The sequence below is a fragment of the Schistocerca americana genome, chromosome 8 (genome assembly GCF_021461395.2).
Source record: "Schistocerca americana isolate TAMUIC-IGC-003095 chromosome 8, iqSchAmer2.1, whole genome shotgun sequence".
NCBI lineage: Eukaryota > Metazoa > Arthropoda > Insecta > Orthoptera > Acrididae > Schistocerca > Schistocerca americana.
The window spans coordinates 113664271-113683301 of NC_060126.1; the positions used below are offsets into that span (position 1 = coordinate 113664271).

At 42.3% G+C, this 19031-nt stretch overlaps 1 protein-coding gene across 2 annotated transcripts in view; it reads left to right on the top strand.

Annotated features, from left to right (window-relative positions):
• The window catches only part of LOC124625800 (lysosome membrane protein 2), a 618718-nt gene that overhangs the window by 521923 nt on the left and 77764 nt on the right, over positions 1 to 19031 (top strand). For both annotated transcript variants that reach the window (XM_047149260.1, XM_047149259.1), the window contains exon 3: positions 18080 to 18240. In XM_047149260.1, coding sequence (XP_047005216.1) covers positions 18080 to 18240 — 161 coding nt within the window. The remainder of the gene's footprint in view (positions 1 to 18079; positions 18241 to 19031) is intronic.

Sequence of the window (19031 nt, forward strand, 5' to 3'; positions counted from 1 at the left end):
ACCTCATTTGTAACGCGGTACACAGATGCAGTATCAAAAATATAGAAAACGGTACAGATATTACATTTAGCGCTAGAAAATGCAGTTTCCTCAACAAAAAGATAAAATACAAAAAACTTGAAACAAAAGAATATTAAACATCGCTTCAGTACTTAGTCAGACATACATAAAACATGGGTGTTATTCATTAACAACTTTCCAATTGATCTGTAATAACACGAAACTCTTACCTTTGATAACAGTTTAGTAACACGTCACTGCTGACAAAAGTAACACGCACAAGACTGACAGCATGTTATCGACAGTGAATAGTTTCTTAGACACAAGTTTTACTCTGCTCCGGGACATTTTTGTCTATCACAAAGAGCCTTGTCCACGAGATATTTAAGCTAGTCCATGCTAGCCATACTGGATTCTTTGTCCATTCTGACGTAGGGCAGGACGACATCGACGTTATGCTCTAATTTCTTTCCTTTTTCCCAATTTTGTACTTGCATGTGATCGTCATAATTGCGACAAGTACAGTAGTGCATTAAGTAAAACACCTTCCATCGAAAGGTAGAACTACATTGAAACTGATGCGTCTAAGAAGAATATTCAGTCTGCTTCAGCGTATTCTAAGGTATTGGTACTAGTTGTTGTTGTTGTTGTTGTTGTTGTTGTGGTCTTCAGTCCTGAGACTGATTTGATGCAGCTCTCCATGTTAATCTATCATGTGCAAGCTCCTTCATCTCCCAGTACCTACCGTAACCTACATCCTTCTGAATCTGCTTAGTGTATTCATCTCTTGGTCTCCCTCTACGATTTTTACCCTCCACACTGCCCTCCAATGCTAAATTTGTAATCCCTTGATGTCTCAGAACATGTACTACCAATCGATCCCTTCTTCTAGTCAAGTTGTGCCACAAACTTCTCTCCTCCCCAACCCTATTCAATACCTCCTCATTAGTTACGTGATCTATCCACCTAATATTCAACATTCTTCTGTAGCACCACATTTCAAAAACTTCTACTCTCTTCTTGTCCAAACTATTTATTGTCCATGTTTCGCTTCCATACGTGGCTACACTCCATACAAATACTTTCCTGACACTTCAATCTATACTCGATGTTAACAGATTTCTCTTCTTCAGAAACGCTTTCCTAGCCATTGCCAGTCTACGTTTTATATCCTCTCTACTTCGACCATCATCAGTTATTTTGCTCCCCAAATAGCAAAACTCATTTACTACTTTAAGTGTCTCATTTCCTAATCTAATTCCCTCAGCATCACCCGACTTAATTCGAGTACATTCCATTATCCTCGTTTTGCTTTTGTTGATGTTCATCTTATATCCTCCTTTCAAGACACTGTCCATTCCGTTCAACTGCTCTTCCAAGTCCTTTGCTGTCACTGATAGAATTACAATGTCATCGGTGAACCTCAAAGTTTTTATACCTACTCCGAATTTTTCTTTTGTTTCCTTTACTGCTTTACTGCTGTCTCACTCCCTTCCCAACCACTGCTTCCCTTTCACGCCCCTCGACTCTTATAACTGCCATCTGCTTTCTGTACAAATTGTAAATAGACTTTCGCTCCCTGTATTTTACCCCGCCACCTTCAGAATTTGAAAGAGAGTATTCCAGTCAACATTGTTAAAAGCTTTCTCTAAGTCTACAAATGCTAGAAACGTAGGTTTGCCTTTCCTTAATCTTCCTTCTAAGATAAGTCTAAGGTCAGTATTGCCTCACGTGTTCCAACATTTCCACGGAATCCAAACTGGTCTTCCCCGAGGTCGGCTTCTACCAGTTTTTCCATTCGTCTGTAAAGAATTCGCGTTAGTATTTTGCAGCCGTGACTTATTAAACTGATAGTTCGGTAATTTTCACATCTGTCAACACCTGCTTTCTTTGGGACTGGAATTATATTCTTCTTGAAGTCTGAGGGTATTTCGCCTGTCTCGTACATCTTGCTCACCAGATGGTAGAGTTTTGTCAGGACTGGCTCTCCCAAGGCCGTCAGTAGTTCTAATGGAATGTTGTCTACTCCCGGGACCTTGTTTCGACTTAGGTCTTTCAGTGCTCTGTCAAACACTTCACGCAGTATCGTACCTCCCATTTCATCTTCATCTACATCCTCTTCCATTTCCATAATATTGTCCTCAAGTACATCGCCCTTGTATAGACCCTCTATATACTCCTTCCACCTTTCTGCTTTCCCTTCTTTGCTTAGAACTGGGTTTCCATCTGAGCTCTTGATATTCATACAAGTGGCTCTCTTTTCTCCAGAGGTCTCTTTAATTTTCCTGTAGGCTGTATCTATCTTACCCCTAGTGAGATAAGCCTCTACATCCTTACATTTGTCCTCTAGCCATGCCTGCTTAGCCATTTTGCACTTCCTGTCGATCTCATTTTTGAGACGTTTGTATTCCTTTTTGTCTGCTTCATTTACTTCATTTTTATATTTCCTCCTTTCATCAATTCAATATATCTTCTGTTACTCAAGGATTTCTATTACCCCTCGTCTTTTTACCTACTTGATCCTCTGCTGCCTTCACTGCTTCATCCCTCAGAGCTACCCATTCGTCTTCTACTGTATTTCTTTCCCCCATTCCTGTCAATTGTTCCCTTATGCTCTCCCTGAAACTCTGTACAACCTCTGGTTTAGTCAGTTTATCCAGGTCCCATCTTCTTAAATTCCCACCTTTTTGCAATTTCTTCAGCTTCAATCTACAGTTCATAACCAATAGAATGTGGTCAGAGTCCACATCTGCCCCTGGAAATGTCCTACAATTTAAAACCTGGTTCCTAAATCTCTGTCTTAGCATTATATAATCTATCTGATACCTTTTAGTATCTCCAGGATTCTTCCATGTATACAACCTTCTTTTATGATTCTTGAACCAAGTGTTAGCTATGATTAAGTTATGCTCTGTGCAAAATTCTACCAGACGGCTTCCTCTTTCATTTCTTAGCCCCAATCCATATTCACCTACTATGTTTCGTTCTCTCCCTTTTGCTACTCTCGAATTCCAGTCACCCATGACTATTAAATTTTCGTCTCAATTCACTACCTGAATAATTTCTTTTATCTCATCACACATTTCTTCAATTTCTTCGTCATCTGCAGAGCTAGTTGGCATATAAACTTGTACTACTGTAGTAGGCATGGGCTTCGTGTCTATCTTGGCCACTATAATACGTTCACTATGCTGTTTGTAGTAGCTTACCCGCACTCCTATTTTTTTATTAATTATTAAACCTACTCCTGCATTACCCCTATTTGATTTTGTATTTATAACCCTGTACTCACCTGACCAGAAGTCTTGTTCCTTCTGCCACCGAACTTCACTAATTCCCACTATATCTAAGTTTAACCTATCCATTTCCCTTTTTAAATTTTCTAACCTACCAGCCCGATTAAGGGATCTGAAATTCCACGCTCCGATGTAGTTATGTGATGTATTTCGCTCAGTAACACAGGTCTGTCGCAACGGCCGGTCATTACACCTTTCCCCCTCGTGGCAGAGGCAGTAAAAATAATTTACAGCGTCACAAACGGGACGCTACTGCGTAATCGCGCAGTGTTCCGTTATCGGTTCCTGCCACTTCCTCCACAGCCCTAGGCGGCTCCTTAAGGACTACACTGCTTCGTGACGCTCATCCCAAACTCTACCATTGTCTGCTGTCTGAGGTATCAAACCGCTCATCGCTTGGTGTACGCATCTAAAGATACCGAGGTACAGTAACACATGTTGAATCTGCGCAGTTCAGTTTCGTATACCCACTAACGAATAGCAATATACTGATGTGTGCATCCACCGCTACAACGTGTGTATATTAATATCCACTTTCTCAATTGCATGTGCATAAGTCAGTCTTCAGAGTGAACTAGCTTTGGGAATCCCTACTCACAAGGGAACCTCCCCATCGCACCCCCCTCAGATTTAGTTATAAGTTGGCACAGTGGATAGGCCTTGAAAAACTGAACACAGATCAGTTGAGAAAACAGGAAGAAGTTGTGTGGAACTGTGAAAAAATAATCAAAGTATACAAACTGAGTAGTTCATGGTAACATAGGCAACATTAAGGACACTAGGACCGCGGGAGCGTCGTGGTCTCGTGGTAACGTGAGCAGCTGCGGAATGAAAGGTCCTTGGTTCAAATCTTCCATCGAGTGAAAACTTTAATTTTTAATTTTCAGTTCATGTGACAAACTCTTATGTTTTCATCACTTTTTTGGGAGTGATTATCACATCCACAAGAAAACCTAAATCGGGCAAGGTAGAAGAATCTTTTTACCCATTCGCCAAGTGTACAAGTTAGGTGGGTCGACAACATATTCCTGTCATATGACGCACATGCCGTCACCAGTGTCGTATAGAATATATCAGATGTGTTTTCCTGTGGAGGAATCGGTTGACCTGTGACCTTGCGATCAAATGTTTTCGGTTCCGATTGGAGAGGCACGTCCTTTAGTCTACTAATCGCACGGTTTTGCGATGCGGTCGCAAAACACAGACACTAAACTTATTACAGTGAACAGAGACGTCAATGAACGAACGGACAGATAATAACTATGCAAAAATAAAGAAAGTAAAATTTTCACCCGTGGGAAGACTTGAACCTTCTGCAGCTGCTCACTCTACCACGGGACCACGGCGCTCCTGAGCTCATTTTCTCCTTGATATTGCCTATGTGGCCCATGAACTACTCAGTTTGTATATTTTGCTTATTTTTTCACAATTCCACACAACTTCTTCCTGTTTTCTCAACTGATCTGTGTTCAGTTTATCAAGGCCTATCCACTGTGCCAAGTTACAACTAAATCTGAGGGGGGTGCGATGGGGAGGTTCCCTTGTCAGAGTTACCACAGATGGCACGTAACTGTCGCCCGTTCGTGCTGGAGCAGCAGGACGTGGAATGTCCTTGTTGTCCTGTTACGTGAAGACAAAACACTGAAGTTCTTAAAATGTCCACCACCCTCGCGTCTTAAAGTTATGTTCTCGTCTCGGTGCAGAGGTAGCAAGTATATCTTGCGCCCACTACTCTTGCTGTGAGGTTGTAGCGGGGCTATTAATCAACTTTATACAGGGTGGTCCATTGATCGTGACCGGGCCAAATACCTCGAGAAATAAGCGTCAAACGAAAAAACTACAAAGAACGAAACTCTTCTAGCTTGAAGGAGGAAACCAGATGGCGCTATGGTTGGCCCGTTAGATGGCGCTGCCATAGGTCAAACGGATATCAACTGCGTTTTTTTTAACAGGAACCCCCATTTTTATTACATATTCGCGTAGAACTTGAGGAAATATGAATGTTTTAGTTGGACCACTTTTTCCGCTTTGTGATAGATGGCGGTGTAATAGTCACAACCGTATAAGTATGTGGTATCACGTAACATTCCGCCAGTGCGGACGGTATTTGCTTCGTGATACATTACCCGTGTTAAAATGGACCGTTTACCAATTGCGGAAAAGGACGATATCGTGTTGATGTATGGCTATTGTGATCAAAATGCCCAACGGGCGTGTGCTATGTATGCTGCTCGGTATCCTGGACGACATCATCCAAGTGTCCGGATCGTTCGCCGGATAGTTACGTTATCTAAAGAAACGGGAAGTGTTCACCCACATGTAAAACGTCAACCACGACCTACAACAAATGATGATGTCCAAGTAGGTGTTTCAGCTGCTCTCGCGGCTAATCCGCACATCAGTAGCAGACAAGCTGCACGAGAATCGGGAATATCAAAAATGTCGGTGTTGAGAATGCTACATCAACATCGATTGCACCCGTACCATATTTCCGTGCACCAGGAATTGCATGGCGACGACTTTGAACGTCGTGTACAGTTGTGCCACTGGGCACAAGAGAAATTACGGGACGATGACAGATTTTTTGCACGCGTTCTGTTTGGCGACGAAGCGTCATTCACGAATAGCGGTAACGTAAACCGGCATAATAGCACTATTGGGCAACCGAAAATCCACGATGGCTGCGACAAGTGGAACATCAGCGACCTTGGCGGGTTAATGTATGGTGCGGCATTATGGGAGGAAGGATAATTGGCCCCCATTTTATCGATGGCAATCTAAATGGTGCAATGTATGCTGATTTCCTACGTAATGTTCTACCGATGTTACACGATGTTTCACTGCACGACAGAATGGCGGTGTACTTCCAACATGATGGATGTCCGGCACATAGCTCGCGTGCGGTTGAAGCGGCATTGAATAGCGTATTTCATGACAGGTGGATTGGTCGTCGAAGCACCACGTTCACCGGATCTGACGTCCCCGGATTTCTTTCTGTGGGGAAAGTTGAAGGATATTTGCTATCGTGATCCACCGACAACGCCTGACAACATGCGTCAGCGCATTGTCAGTTCATGTGCGAACATTACGGAAGGACAACTACTTGCTGTTGAGAGGAATGTCGTTACACGGATTGCCAAATGCATTGAGGTTGACGGACATCATTTTGAGCATTTATTGCATTAATGTGGTATTTACAGGTAATCACGCTGTAACAGCATGCGTTCTCAGAAATGGTAAGTTTACAAAGGTACATGTATCACATTGGAGCAACCGCACTAAAATGTTCAAACGTACCTACGTTCTGTATTTTAATTTAAAAAACCTACCGGTTACCAACTGTTCGTCTAAAATTGTGAGCCGTATGTTTGTGACTATTACAGCGCCATCTGTCACAAAGCGAAAAAAGTGGTCCAACTAAAACATTAATATTTCATACGTACTACAGAATATGTAATAAAAATGGGGGTTCCTATTTTAAAAAACGCAGAAGATATCCGTTTGACCTATGGCAGCGGCATCTAGCGGGCCAACCATAGCGCCATCTGGTTTCCCCCTTCAAGCTAGACGAGTTCAGTTATTTGTAGTTTTTTCGTTTGATGCCTATTTCGTGAGATATTTGGCCCGGTCACAGATATCTTGACTAAATCGTTTTTCAATTTCTTTTGGTCATCTGGTGACACTGTAAGATGGTAAATGACAGGAGACAATCTGAAAAGGCTGCTCAGATTGTCTCCTATGCCGTTTACGTAGATCAAGAACAGCTGAGGGCCTATAACACTTCTTTGGGGAACGCCTGATATTACTTCTATTTTACTCGATGACTTTCCGTCAGTTACTACGAATTGTAACTACCTTGACAATAATTCACGAATCCAGTTGCACAATTGAGGCGATACTCCGTAGGCATGCAATTTCATTAGAAAGCTGCTGAGAGAAATTGTCAACAGCCTTCTGGAAATATTAAAACATAGTCAATTTGACGTCCCCTGTCGGTAGCACTTGTTAAAAAAATGGCTCAGAGCACTATGGGACTCAACATCTGAGGTCATCAGTGCCCCAGAGCTTAGAACTACTTAAACCTAACTAAACTAAGGACATCACACACATCCATGCTCGAGGCAGGATTCGAACCTGCGACCGTAGTGGCCTCGCGTTTCCAAACTGCAGCGCCTAGAACCGCTTGGCCACACCAGCCGGCAGCACTCGTTACTTCATGAGAAACAGCTAGTCGTGTTTCACAAGGGCAATATTTTCTGAATCCGTGCTGACTATTTGTCAGTAAATCGTTTAGCTCGTGGTGATTCGTAATGTTCGAACACAGAATACATTCAAAAATTCTACTGCAAATCAACGTCAGTGATAAGAGTCTGTTGTTCAGCGGGTTACCCCTGCCTGTTTCCTTTCTTGGATATTGGTGTTACTTGTGCATCTTTCTTGTCTTCAGATACCGATCTTTCGATGAGCGAGTGGTCGTATATGATTGCCAAGTCTGAATCTGCTTCGCTACGCCGAGAATATCTATTTCTAATTTACTCATGCTGGCAGTTGTTCTAGATTCAAATTCTAGAATATTTCTTTGTCTTCTTCGGTGAAGGAGTTTCGGACAACCATGTTTAGTACCCTGCTTTAGTTGCACCTTCATCAGTGATATCACCATTGTTATCGCGCAGTAAAGAAATTGATTGCGTCTTGCTGCTGGTGTACAATACACATGATCAGAATATCATTGAGTTTTCGGCGAGATTTCGAGACAACGCTTCCTTGTTAAAACTATTATAAGCGTCTCGCATTTAATTTCTCGCTAAATATCGAGCTTCTGTAAAACTTCGGCAATATTGTGGGTTTTCCGTTCTTTTAAATTTGACATGCATTTTTCGTTGCTTCTGCAGCAGTGTTCTGACCCGTTTTGTGTACCATGGGGGATCAGTACCACCGTTTATTAATTTATTTGATATACCTATCTCAATTGCCGTCGATACTACTACTTTGATTTGAAAGCACATGGTCTCCGCTTACGCAGTCAGACCGTAAGGAATGGAGAGTGTGTCTTAGGAAGGCGTTAAGCGAATTTTATCTGCCTTTTTTAAATATACTTCGCTTTTATTTTTGGTGGATTTTTATGATACTGTACACGGTCTCGTTACAACATCCTTGTGATAGCTAATCCCTGTGGCCGTAATGATGCGCCATATTTGCTCAGAATTGTTTGTTGCTAATAGGTCAAGTATGTTTTCGCCAAAATTTACGGTTCGAGTGTGCTCCTTAACTAATTGTTAAAAATAGTTTTCTGAGACAGGTATATTACCAAAGCAGAGTCCGACGTTTTACATCTAATGTGTATCTCGTCACTGGTGATCTGCGAAGCAACGATAATACTGACATTTTGCGTTACTTTTGGCCGCAGTGGTATTTAAGTCTGAGTGAATGTAGACATAACTATAGACACGAAATAATTTATGTGATAGAATACTAGGTAACGGCTATACTGCGGAACAGGCAAGAAATACAATAATTCATAGATTTGGACAGTGAATCTTCCATATAACCGTTCCATGCCTGTACCACAGTGCATCAGTCAGTATGGCGGTGAGAGGTCTTACGTAAATCTTCTACATCTACACCACAGTCTAACATGTATAGTAGCGACACTGCTGTGAAAATTGTTAAAGTCTGACAGTTGGAATTACACTTGCAACTCTAGCGGCGAGAAAGCCAGCCGTAAGATTAATCTTTGTTTTTAATTATTTTTCTACTTAAAGAAATAGTTATATTTTTGTGTTCCAAGCACTGGTAAATGATAGAGATACGAATGAACGTGAAATAACTGAACAAGTAGCTGAATCTCAACGATTCAGTGACATAAGCTATAAATTATTCGTGAAGAAACAGCCGCGAACAGAAAGTACTGAAGCTCAAATTCAGAAATAAGTTCAGCTGAAGTTTTTACAAAGGACCGTGTTCCGTAAGGATAGATTGAATACAGTTGGTCGTGGGGTGTTAATTGCTGTCAGTAGTAGTTTACCTTGTAGTGAAATTGACGTAGTTTACCTTGTAGTGAAATTGACGTAGCTGGTACCTGAGAGTTAATATGAATAGAGTTTATACTGTACAACCAGAATAAATTAATAATTGGTTCAATTTACCGTCCACTTGACTCAGATGATACAGGTGCAGGGCAGATCAAACAAAATTTGAGTCTTGTTTCAAATAGATACCCTCTCATATAATTACAGTTGTTGGTTATTTCAATCTACCTTTGACGTGTTAGCAAAATTACATGTTTAAAGCCGGCGGTAGGCATGAAATGTCCGAAATTCTCTCCCATGGACTCGTCTGACTTCTAGTGCTGAACCATACATTCTGCTTGATCACAGCTGACATGATTAATGCTCTACCTGTAGTTGTAGGACTGGAGGAGAATTTAGAACCCTACTCGTATAAGTCGTACTCAAACTTGAAGCACTTACAAATAAAAACAAGCTGACACAACCAGGAAAGAGTGTCTCCTTCATAGGACTTGAATCCAAAATTAAATCCGGCAGATATTGCTCGCATAATTGGAATCACAAATAAATAACAGCCTTAGATAATGAGGCGGGAAAGACAGAGAGAGGTCTCCAAGAAATAATACAGCGACAGTACACGACCTGACGCTAGCTGGGTGGCAGCAGGGATGATCTCGCGGCCTGGTATCTATTGAGCGCGAAAAGGTTTTGTGTTTGCCCAACAGCGCGCTAGCAGTTCCGGCATTGCCTCAGCAAACAGGTAGACTGGGTGTTAGTATTTTATTTGCTACTTGTGTATGTTTGCACTGAACTGTTAGTAGTACTGTTATCACTCGTCACTTTCTGAAAGTGCTGTGCCGTGAGTGCCAGTTCGTACCCTTTGCTGGCCTGGTGAAGGAAAATTCAGGTAGCTACAGTAGTAACAACACCGATATAGGTAAATGGTTACACTTGGGAGTTCGGTATGGATTTTCTTCCTCCCCACTAAGTTGGGGATGCTTTTGTTGGATTTAATGAGCATTAAATCTATAGGTGAAAATGAATAGGAATAGTTCCCTTGTCTTTTTAATTAACTCGATGATGCCCCACTATGGGCATAAGCATTTCATCAAGCATTTTAACGATACCTATTACTTGTCACGCTTAACAATCAGAGTGAGTCCTAAGTCTCTGAGAATAGGAACAAAAATGCTGTAGTGCCAATTTGACTTGTTTTATCTTCCGCGCGCAAATGACCACTCCAACATCAGGTAAAACTTAGTCTGCGTGCAGTCGGGATCACCCGGATCTCGTGACTCACTGACAATTTAATAGCCAACGAGTTATCGAGACTCATGTGGTGGCAGTACGATTGAAAGGAGTGCTTCTTCAAACGGTAACCTTTCCTAAGTGTGGAACAGTGCTTTCATTCTCTCTATTTGAACAAAAACGCTATTTAAAAGTTCGGTACAGGTTGAAAGTTGGACACTGAGCACAAACTTCTGTCTGTGAATCACTAAAAGGCCGTGAATAAAGGCTAAATCTGTCATGCTGTTACGAGAAGTCCAGTCAAACACCAGAGTGCCCAAGCTCGCAGCATAGGTTACCAAGAAGAGGGTAGTCTGTGTATACATTGATGTAGACTCAGGGGGCACTGGCTTGTTGCCGCTGTACGGGCAGCTTTATTCAGCTCCGGAGACAACGTGTCCACGGGATCACACCACGTGACGTGGCGAAGGAGGGCGCGTCTCTGGGTCGTTGCGATGCGCTCGCTCTTGCTGCGCTGCTGGTTGTAGGAGTGAGTGAGTAGCCCCGTCCTATGAGAGTCGCTGGCTGCAGCTCTAACAAGAAGTTACTATTAAATTCAGCCTTGATCACAAATTTATTTATTCTGGTAACCGGTTTCGACCACGCCTGTGGTCATCTTCAGACCTAAAAGTCAAATACAAAGTCTGATCAGAGGGTTACATACATTAAAGAAAATTATATAAAAGTAAGTTATAAAGCAATGAATTACCAAAATGCTGTATGAGCAGGAGCTTCCTTCTGGTGGTAAATCACTGCCAGAGAGAGCAGTGCACGTCTTACTTACATCCTAGAGGCTCCGCCTACTTTTGCCAGAATGATGTCATCGCTAACCAATGGGTTAAAAGTCAAATAACAACGTAAAATTTCGTAATTAAAAGAACAATGACAAGAATGAAAAATAAAAATACATGGAACTTGGCTGGTTCAACAGCTATCGTCAGATAAAATATTTAAAAATATTAAACATATGAGATAAATAAAAATCGTTTCGACAGTACATGGGTTGCCCCCTCTGGGCCTGTTGGAGAACCATTTAGAAGCTACTGGTTGCAATGGTAAGTATAGACGCCATTCCAAAGATGTGGCAGCAGGCTACTCTCCAACGAGGTTGTTGTAATATCGATAGGCAAACGCTTTGTGATCAAGACTGATTTTAATAGTAAGTTTTAGAAATAACATTGATCACTGTCTGCTCCCACGATGTATTCAAAAGTATCTAACAAGAAGCTTCTGCCACTGTAACGCTCGGGTCGATTTCTACCAACATGGCGCCTAATCTGTTGCTGCATATGGTTTGGTCACTGGCTATGCCGATCGCAGGAGCGCGTGTTGTTTCTTCGAAGCCTAGCTATAGCGAGAGGGCGGCTGTTCTTCCAGGGTCCTATGTAAAATCTCCATCCTGGAGAAAACCAATAGTGTCATCGGAGTGGCACTAAATTTTGTGACAAACCTAGCTGGGTTCTCAGCAACAGTTACTGATAGGAGAACGGTGGGATGTCAGATTGAGAGGCTGAGGTGACCTTTTTACTGTTAATTTCACCTTGGAGATGTATTCCCGCTCCTGAAGGTGGGCTTACGAGGGACCTACAATCCAAGTCTCCATCTTGGTGATAATATTTAATAATTTTTTCATTAGTGTAGAGAAGTATACGACCTGATAGCGTATACGGACACCGATTACTAGACATTAATGTGAGGTGTGTCCATCCCTCGCCTTAATAACGATTTGAACTCTGCTGGCAACATTTTCACTCAGGTCTAAATGTCGATGGACCAATGGTAAGCCATTCCTCCTCAAGAGCCAAAACCAGAGAAGATAGTGGCATTGCACGCTAGGGTTTGCGGTGAAGTCGACTTCTAACTCACACCAAAGGTGCTCCAATCGGATCAGGCTGGGAATCTGAGACGGTCAGTCCATTTCAGAAATGTTGTCCACAAACCATTGGCTCATAGACGCTGCTTTGACAGATTCCATTGTCATGCTGATACAGTCATTATCTCCGAACTGTTGCTCTACTGCACACACTACACAATGCCATAAAATGTGTTCATATCCCTCCGCATTTAGCGTTTCCTAAAGCGCATATAGAGGGGACCAAACCCTAACCATGAAAAACAACCCCATACCGTAATACCACCTCTGCTGTACTTAGCTATTGGCACTACACTTAGTGGCAGCTAACGTTCTCAAGGCCTTCGCCATACCCAGACCCTTCCATCGGACTGCCACTTGGAATAGCACGATCCGTCACTAGTTTCCATCCATCCATCCATCCATCCAATGTCCAATGGCGCCGTCTTCTATACCACCTCACGCGCCGGTTAGAGTTAACTGCAGGAATAATTGTCTTACAAGGAGCTGCTCGAAAATCGCACCCTATTCTTTTTAATTCCCAACGCTGCATAGCCTCCTGGTAGCACTTTGGAATTCACGAGTGATTACTTCCGTTGACTCTAGAACCGCCCTCTTCAGTGCTAGACTACCCGCGCCTGGTGGTAATTGAGGTCTGCCTGGCCTTGTATCAGCTGTGGTTTTCCTTCGTGTTCCCACTTCAGTCACGTCACCAACAGCCGACTTGGGCGGCTTTAGGAAAACTGAAATATCCATGATGAATCTGTTACTCAGGCAAAATCCAACGAGTACTCCACATTAGAAGTCAATGAACTTAGCTGACCTACCCATGCTGCTGTTACTGATTATTTACTGACAACACAAAACTATACTCCCTGGGCCTTTTTATACTAGCGGGTCGACTTCTCGTGATATGCATTACTTAGGAGTGTCCTGATACTTTTGATAGTGTACCTCTAACTTAGGAAGAAAGTTATCTTGTTCTTCTCTCTTCGTCGCCTTCAGTAAACAGACAAAACTAAAATCCAGTTTTTGGTAGGCTCCCTAGTTCTTGGCTTTAACTAATCTCTTACTTAAAACCAGGTAGCCTTTTATTTTACAATCGACATTGCACCCTCTGAGAGTGTTGTATCACGATATGACACGTCTGTGTGCCGAGCAGTACAGTGACAGCTTGTGAGTGACTTCAGCACGAGCGTTTGATTATGGGGCTACGGCCTTGAAACTAGTCGTGACTAACTATATGAAGGAGAGAAACTATAGCTGTGAAAAATTACTTACTGAAATAAAATCCGCTACAGACCCGAGACAAAATTATCTTAGATACCATTACGAATCTGTATATTATTTAAGGGGGAAGACGTTCACCCAATACTACTTGCAGATTGCCTGCCTAAGGTCTTTCAGGGGAACAGAAATTTGATTGTCAGTATTTCTCATAACACTGACCGAATATACAGATATAAAATGTTGTCATAATCTACTTATTAAGGGATTTAATCTTAAGTTACAGGTTTAACACAGTAAGTGCTGCATTAGAGACTACCTTAGCGCCGCTGCTTCGCTTGCGCGGATTGTGTGGTCTGCACAGATTGTTATGTTTATCTATAGCGAATTTTTATATTGCTAAAAAATTGTAACGTCTAAATTTTTCGTGCTAATTAATATACTTCAGGCCGAAAGACGATTGTGTGAGCTGGAATAAGAGGTCTTTGTTAACCGTGCGTTTAGAGTTCTTGTGGTTTTACCACACGCGCACGCGCACACCATCCCCTCACGCACACACACACACACACACACACACACACACAGTCTTCCTTAGAAATAACAATTTTAATAGATTTTGATTTAAAATGTGTTAATATACCGATGACGAAATATATTCACCATAACTTACGTCCTAGATTTCACTCCATTTGGGTACGAAGTTTCAAAAGACAATAATATACGTATTTTTTAAATTTCTAACCCTGAAGCCAAATACAAATTTTCAAAGTCATAATTTTGAAAATGATTTCGTAATTAAATAGTTGCATAAAAACTTTCAGTCCCTATTTTATCCACCAGGGATTGAATTTCCGAAAACACTGAAACTCTTTTTTTTTTAAATTTTTAACTTAGACGTCAAACACCAATTTTTATTGATGTAGTTTACAAATTATTTATTTTAAGTAATTATTAATAATTTATTTTCAAAAAGTTTCTCCCATTTATTTTCAAAAACATTTTCACCCAGTATTTTACACCATTAGTGGTTGAATTTCCAAAAACGCTGAAGCACATACTTTATTTTTGACCGAGAAACCGAATGCTAATGTTCGTAGTTCCAGCTTCAAAATTGCCTTGATAGTAACTTATTTTCAAAAAACCTTTCATTTTCTACTTCCTTAGGGGTCGAATTTCGAACTATCACTTATTAGAAGAAGACTACAGTATAAGACCTCTTCAAAATTCAAGCTTCTGTACTTAGCGGTTTGGACTGGACGACGGTTAGTGAATCCGTCAGTCAGGACATTGCCTTTTATGTGCACAGATAGAATCAGCATATACGAGTATATATTGAGGTAGCGTAACTCCCGGCGCCCAAATTAAAGAGTGTGTATTCATCCAGTACTTCAGAATCAGAGCACGTAGCGACTTGCAAAAGGCTTTACACACAATTTCAAACCTTTTCGAAAGTTTTTCTCGCTGACGCGCGCCACAAAATAATGAAAGGAAGTTTATCGATTACCATGTTTTCGCTGTTCATGCAGTAAAACTCGAATACAAGGGATGACTTTTAATTTATTACTTCGTTCCTGCTGATTCTATTTGCAACACATTTGCAGACAGTATTTACGCATACCACTGAGTGTACCTGCAAATGTGTCATAAGAACACACAATTCAAGAAGTATGACATCATAAACATAGAGATATGGGCCGGACGGTGTGGCCGTGCGTTTCTAGGCGCTTCAGTCTGGAACCGCGTGACCGCTACGGTCGCAGGTTCGAATCCTGCCTCGGTCATGGGTGTGTGTGATGTCCTTAGGTCAGTTAGGTTTAAGTAGTTCTAAGTATTAGGGGACTGAAGACCACACATGTTAAGTCCCATAGTGTTCAGAGCCATTTGAAAAGCCATAGAGATACGTGAAAAACTAAAATGTCTTCAACTATAAAGATTCTAGGGAATTAAAGGCAGTTATTTAAAACTTTAACTCATTCGTAAAGTAAGCAGATATTTGAAGCTCTTTTATGCTTGGGAATTCGATTTATTAAAGAATCGGGATCTTTTCGGTGGCGGGAGGTGGGGGTGGGGGGGGTGGGGGGGAATTGGTGTTCATTACTATTATGTGTGTGTATGTCCCTCTTCACCACTATTAATTCTACTATTATTGACAGATAATCACAGAAATATGTCTATCTGTACCATACTAAATTGTTAGATATTAACAACGTTGCAGTTTTTGCATCAAATTACCCACATGGGACGGCACCCTAGTCTGTAGGTGCTGTGCCACAACTCTGAGTAGGCCTACTGCAGAGGGCGTTGACAGACCATAAAATCTTCGTCCGTTCCTCGGTCTCTTCGTCTGCATACTTTCCTCCTCCTCTCACTTGCTGCAGAGTGTATTCCCCTGTTCTAGGGTGCATTGTTATATTCGTTATGGACTGTCGACCCATGACGGCGCACATCTCCCTGGCTTCTAGGATTCCTACAGTGGGCAGACCAGGACCACAAGGACATACTGCAGGAGGGGGGAGGGGGGGATAAGGATAAGGGGGGCGGGTCGAGTCAGAGAAGGCACCTTCCAAGCCTTTCTGGACAGTGCGTCAGCAATGTTGTTCAGGAACTCGTAATACCGCTATGGCAGCGCGAGTTATCCGTTAGCCATAATGCCAGTCCATTTGGTATGTCGAGTTCTGGTACAGTACATAATAATAAACATGATGTGTTCCAAGGCGGTTGTGTATACAGGAACGATACGAGGTAATTTGAAATTTGACGCAGTAGCTAAACTTTAGCTAAACAAACATACACTGTTTCATGGTAGAGTGATTTTGCCACCTGGTATCAATTGCTTCGCCTCTACTCCTTATTTTAAAAATCATATTTGGTTGCAGTTACTGCTTCGACGTGACTGTTTAAGCGGTTATGTAACAAGAAAAATTTCTGCATCTGTCTTTTACCTGCTGGATTCCTCTTACCCAATCTCCAATCTGCAAGTAATATTCCGAGAAGTGATTATGTAATTCTACGCAAATATCCTCACTCAAGGTCGCGGAACTTCGGCCGAGTCCGCAGCTCGTGGTCGTGCGGTAGCGTTCTCGCTTCCCGCGCCCGGGATCCCGGGTTCGATTCCCGGCGGGGTCAGGGATTTTCTCTGTCTCGTGATGACTGGGTGTTGTGTGATGTCCTTAGGTTAGTTAGGTTTAAGTAGTTCCAGGTTCTAGGGGACTGATGACCATAGATGTTAAATCCCATAGTGCTCAGAGCCATTTTGAACTTCGGCCGACCGTGAAGAGCAAAGAATGCGCTTTATGTTAAATAAACTTGTAATTGTCATTTTCTTCCAAAGATTTACCGTTCGTGAAGACAAAATAAGGTAAAATAATGGGTTAAACAAAAATAATGCACATTGAATGAAATTTACTTACAAAAAGCGAAGCAGGTAAGTTACTTGGACCATGCAAAATCGTAAATTACCTTACATAGAATGTAATACTTTTTCCTATTGCAGCTTTTACTTGTTACGACGTACTGCAATGCTAAGTGGGAACACACATTTTTGCAACGTTCACATGTCATACAGTTAATATATTCCAACACATCTGCAAGTATGAGAATAGCCATCTGCGTCTGCACTGCTTCAGGCAGCTCTGTAGTATGGTTATGACACTACACAACAGGACCATACGCAGTGGATATGTGCGGTAACGATTTCAGCGGTAGTCTCAGCACTACAGAATTGACCTTCTCTGCTAATATGTAATACGCTAAATTACGGGTTGCACAAAACGACAGCGGTACGGTCAGCCGAATCAACCTGTATACCTGTGCCCCCATTGTTCTTTTTACTGGAGTAAACATGTTAAATAGCTACTCTATTATTTAATAACAATGCTTGACTCATGTAACATTTAATTAGTTTCTGGATTGTAATCATCGTAAAAACCGCTCGGAAACTGGATCTAAGGGCTTTGTGATTTCCCTGTGAAGGTAAGATCTGCGACAATGAACGATCTGGTCCAGTGAGCCAAAAGAATGTCACCCGAATAGGCTATTAATCAGGGGTAAAGATTAATGATAGAGAAGTGACGATGAGAATATGTTAAGCTTCCAGTGTATGAGTGGTGATGCAGATAAGTGTCACATTTCAAAACGTCCAGCTGGCGTATATCTAGCAGGTATGATTCTCAGTTACTAACGAAGCGCAACTATTGAGAAAGAGAGGCAATGTGTTAGGTGGCTGTATGGTGATGGCTAAATGTCAATAAATGGATTTTTTTTTCTGTCTGTGCCCCTTCCTTCCTTTCTTTCTTTCTTTCTTTCCTTCCTTCCTTCCTGTCTTTATCTTTTCCAGATAAACTTTCTCCTAGACCCACTACTGTCTTTAACAATGATTATAGCGCCTGTATCATTGTTTTCCATTGCAGGAGATCGTGCTGCGCAATGGGTCGATGACGTTCGACTGGTGGCGCGAGCCGCCCGTGGACCCAGTGATGCACGTGTACATCTACAACGTGACGAACGCGGACGCCTTCCTCAACAACGGCGACAAGCCCATCCTGGAGGAGCTCGGACCCTTCGTCTACATGTAAGCTCACTTTCTAAATTACCCGCATCCGCCTGTGCTCATCAGTGTGTTGATATGATCACAGCACTCATAGGTTCGCTTGACACTTCATAAAAGCGCTTCGCAGTAAGCAAGTAGTGTGGAGCGCAAAGAGTTTGAGCTATTAAGGGGAAGGTCTCAGACACGGCCAACCGATCCTGCTCATACTGTGTCAACTCGCTCGTATACTGCCCGAAGCGAAAGATTATAAGAAAATATATGCACACATCAGAAAAGGTTTCGCATCACCCCGGTTCCCAGAACTCCTGAAGATAGACGTTGACTGTGGATATTGTATCACAGACACAGTCCCTTTGACGGTGCATAGACGTCACTAAACCTGCCCAAAGATGTAAACAGCCATGCATGAGTAGCGCCTATTAAACGGTAGGGATCTGACAGCCGATCAGTTCCAGTCATTCCACCAGGAAGGAGGATCACGGCTCGAGTTGTCTGTAGTTTAACTATGCCTAGACGATCAATACCGCGGTTCGATCGCGTCCGCATTGTTGCTTTGTGCCAGGAAGGGCTCTCAACAGGGGATGTGTCCGGGCGTCTCGGAGTGAACCAAAGTGATGTTATTCGGACATGGAGAAGATACAGAGAGGCAGGAACTGTCGACGACATCCATCGCTCAGGCATGCAGTGGATGACCGCTACCTACGGATTATGGCTCAGAGGAACCCTGACAGCAACGCCACCATGTTGAATAATGCTTTTCGTGCAGCTACAGGACGTCGTGTTACGGCTCACTGTGTGAAATAGGCTGCATG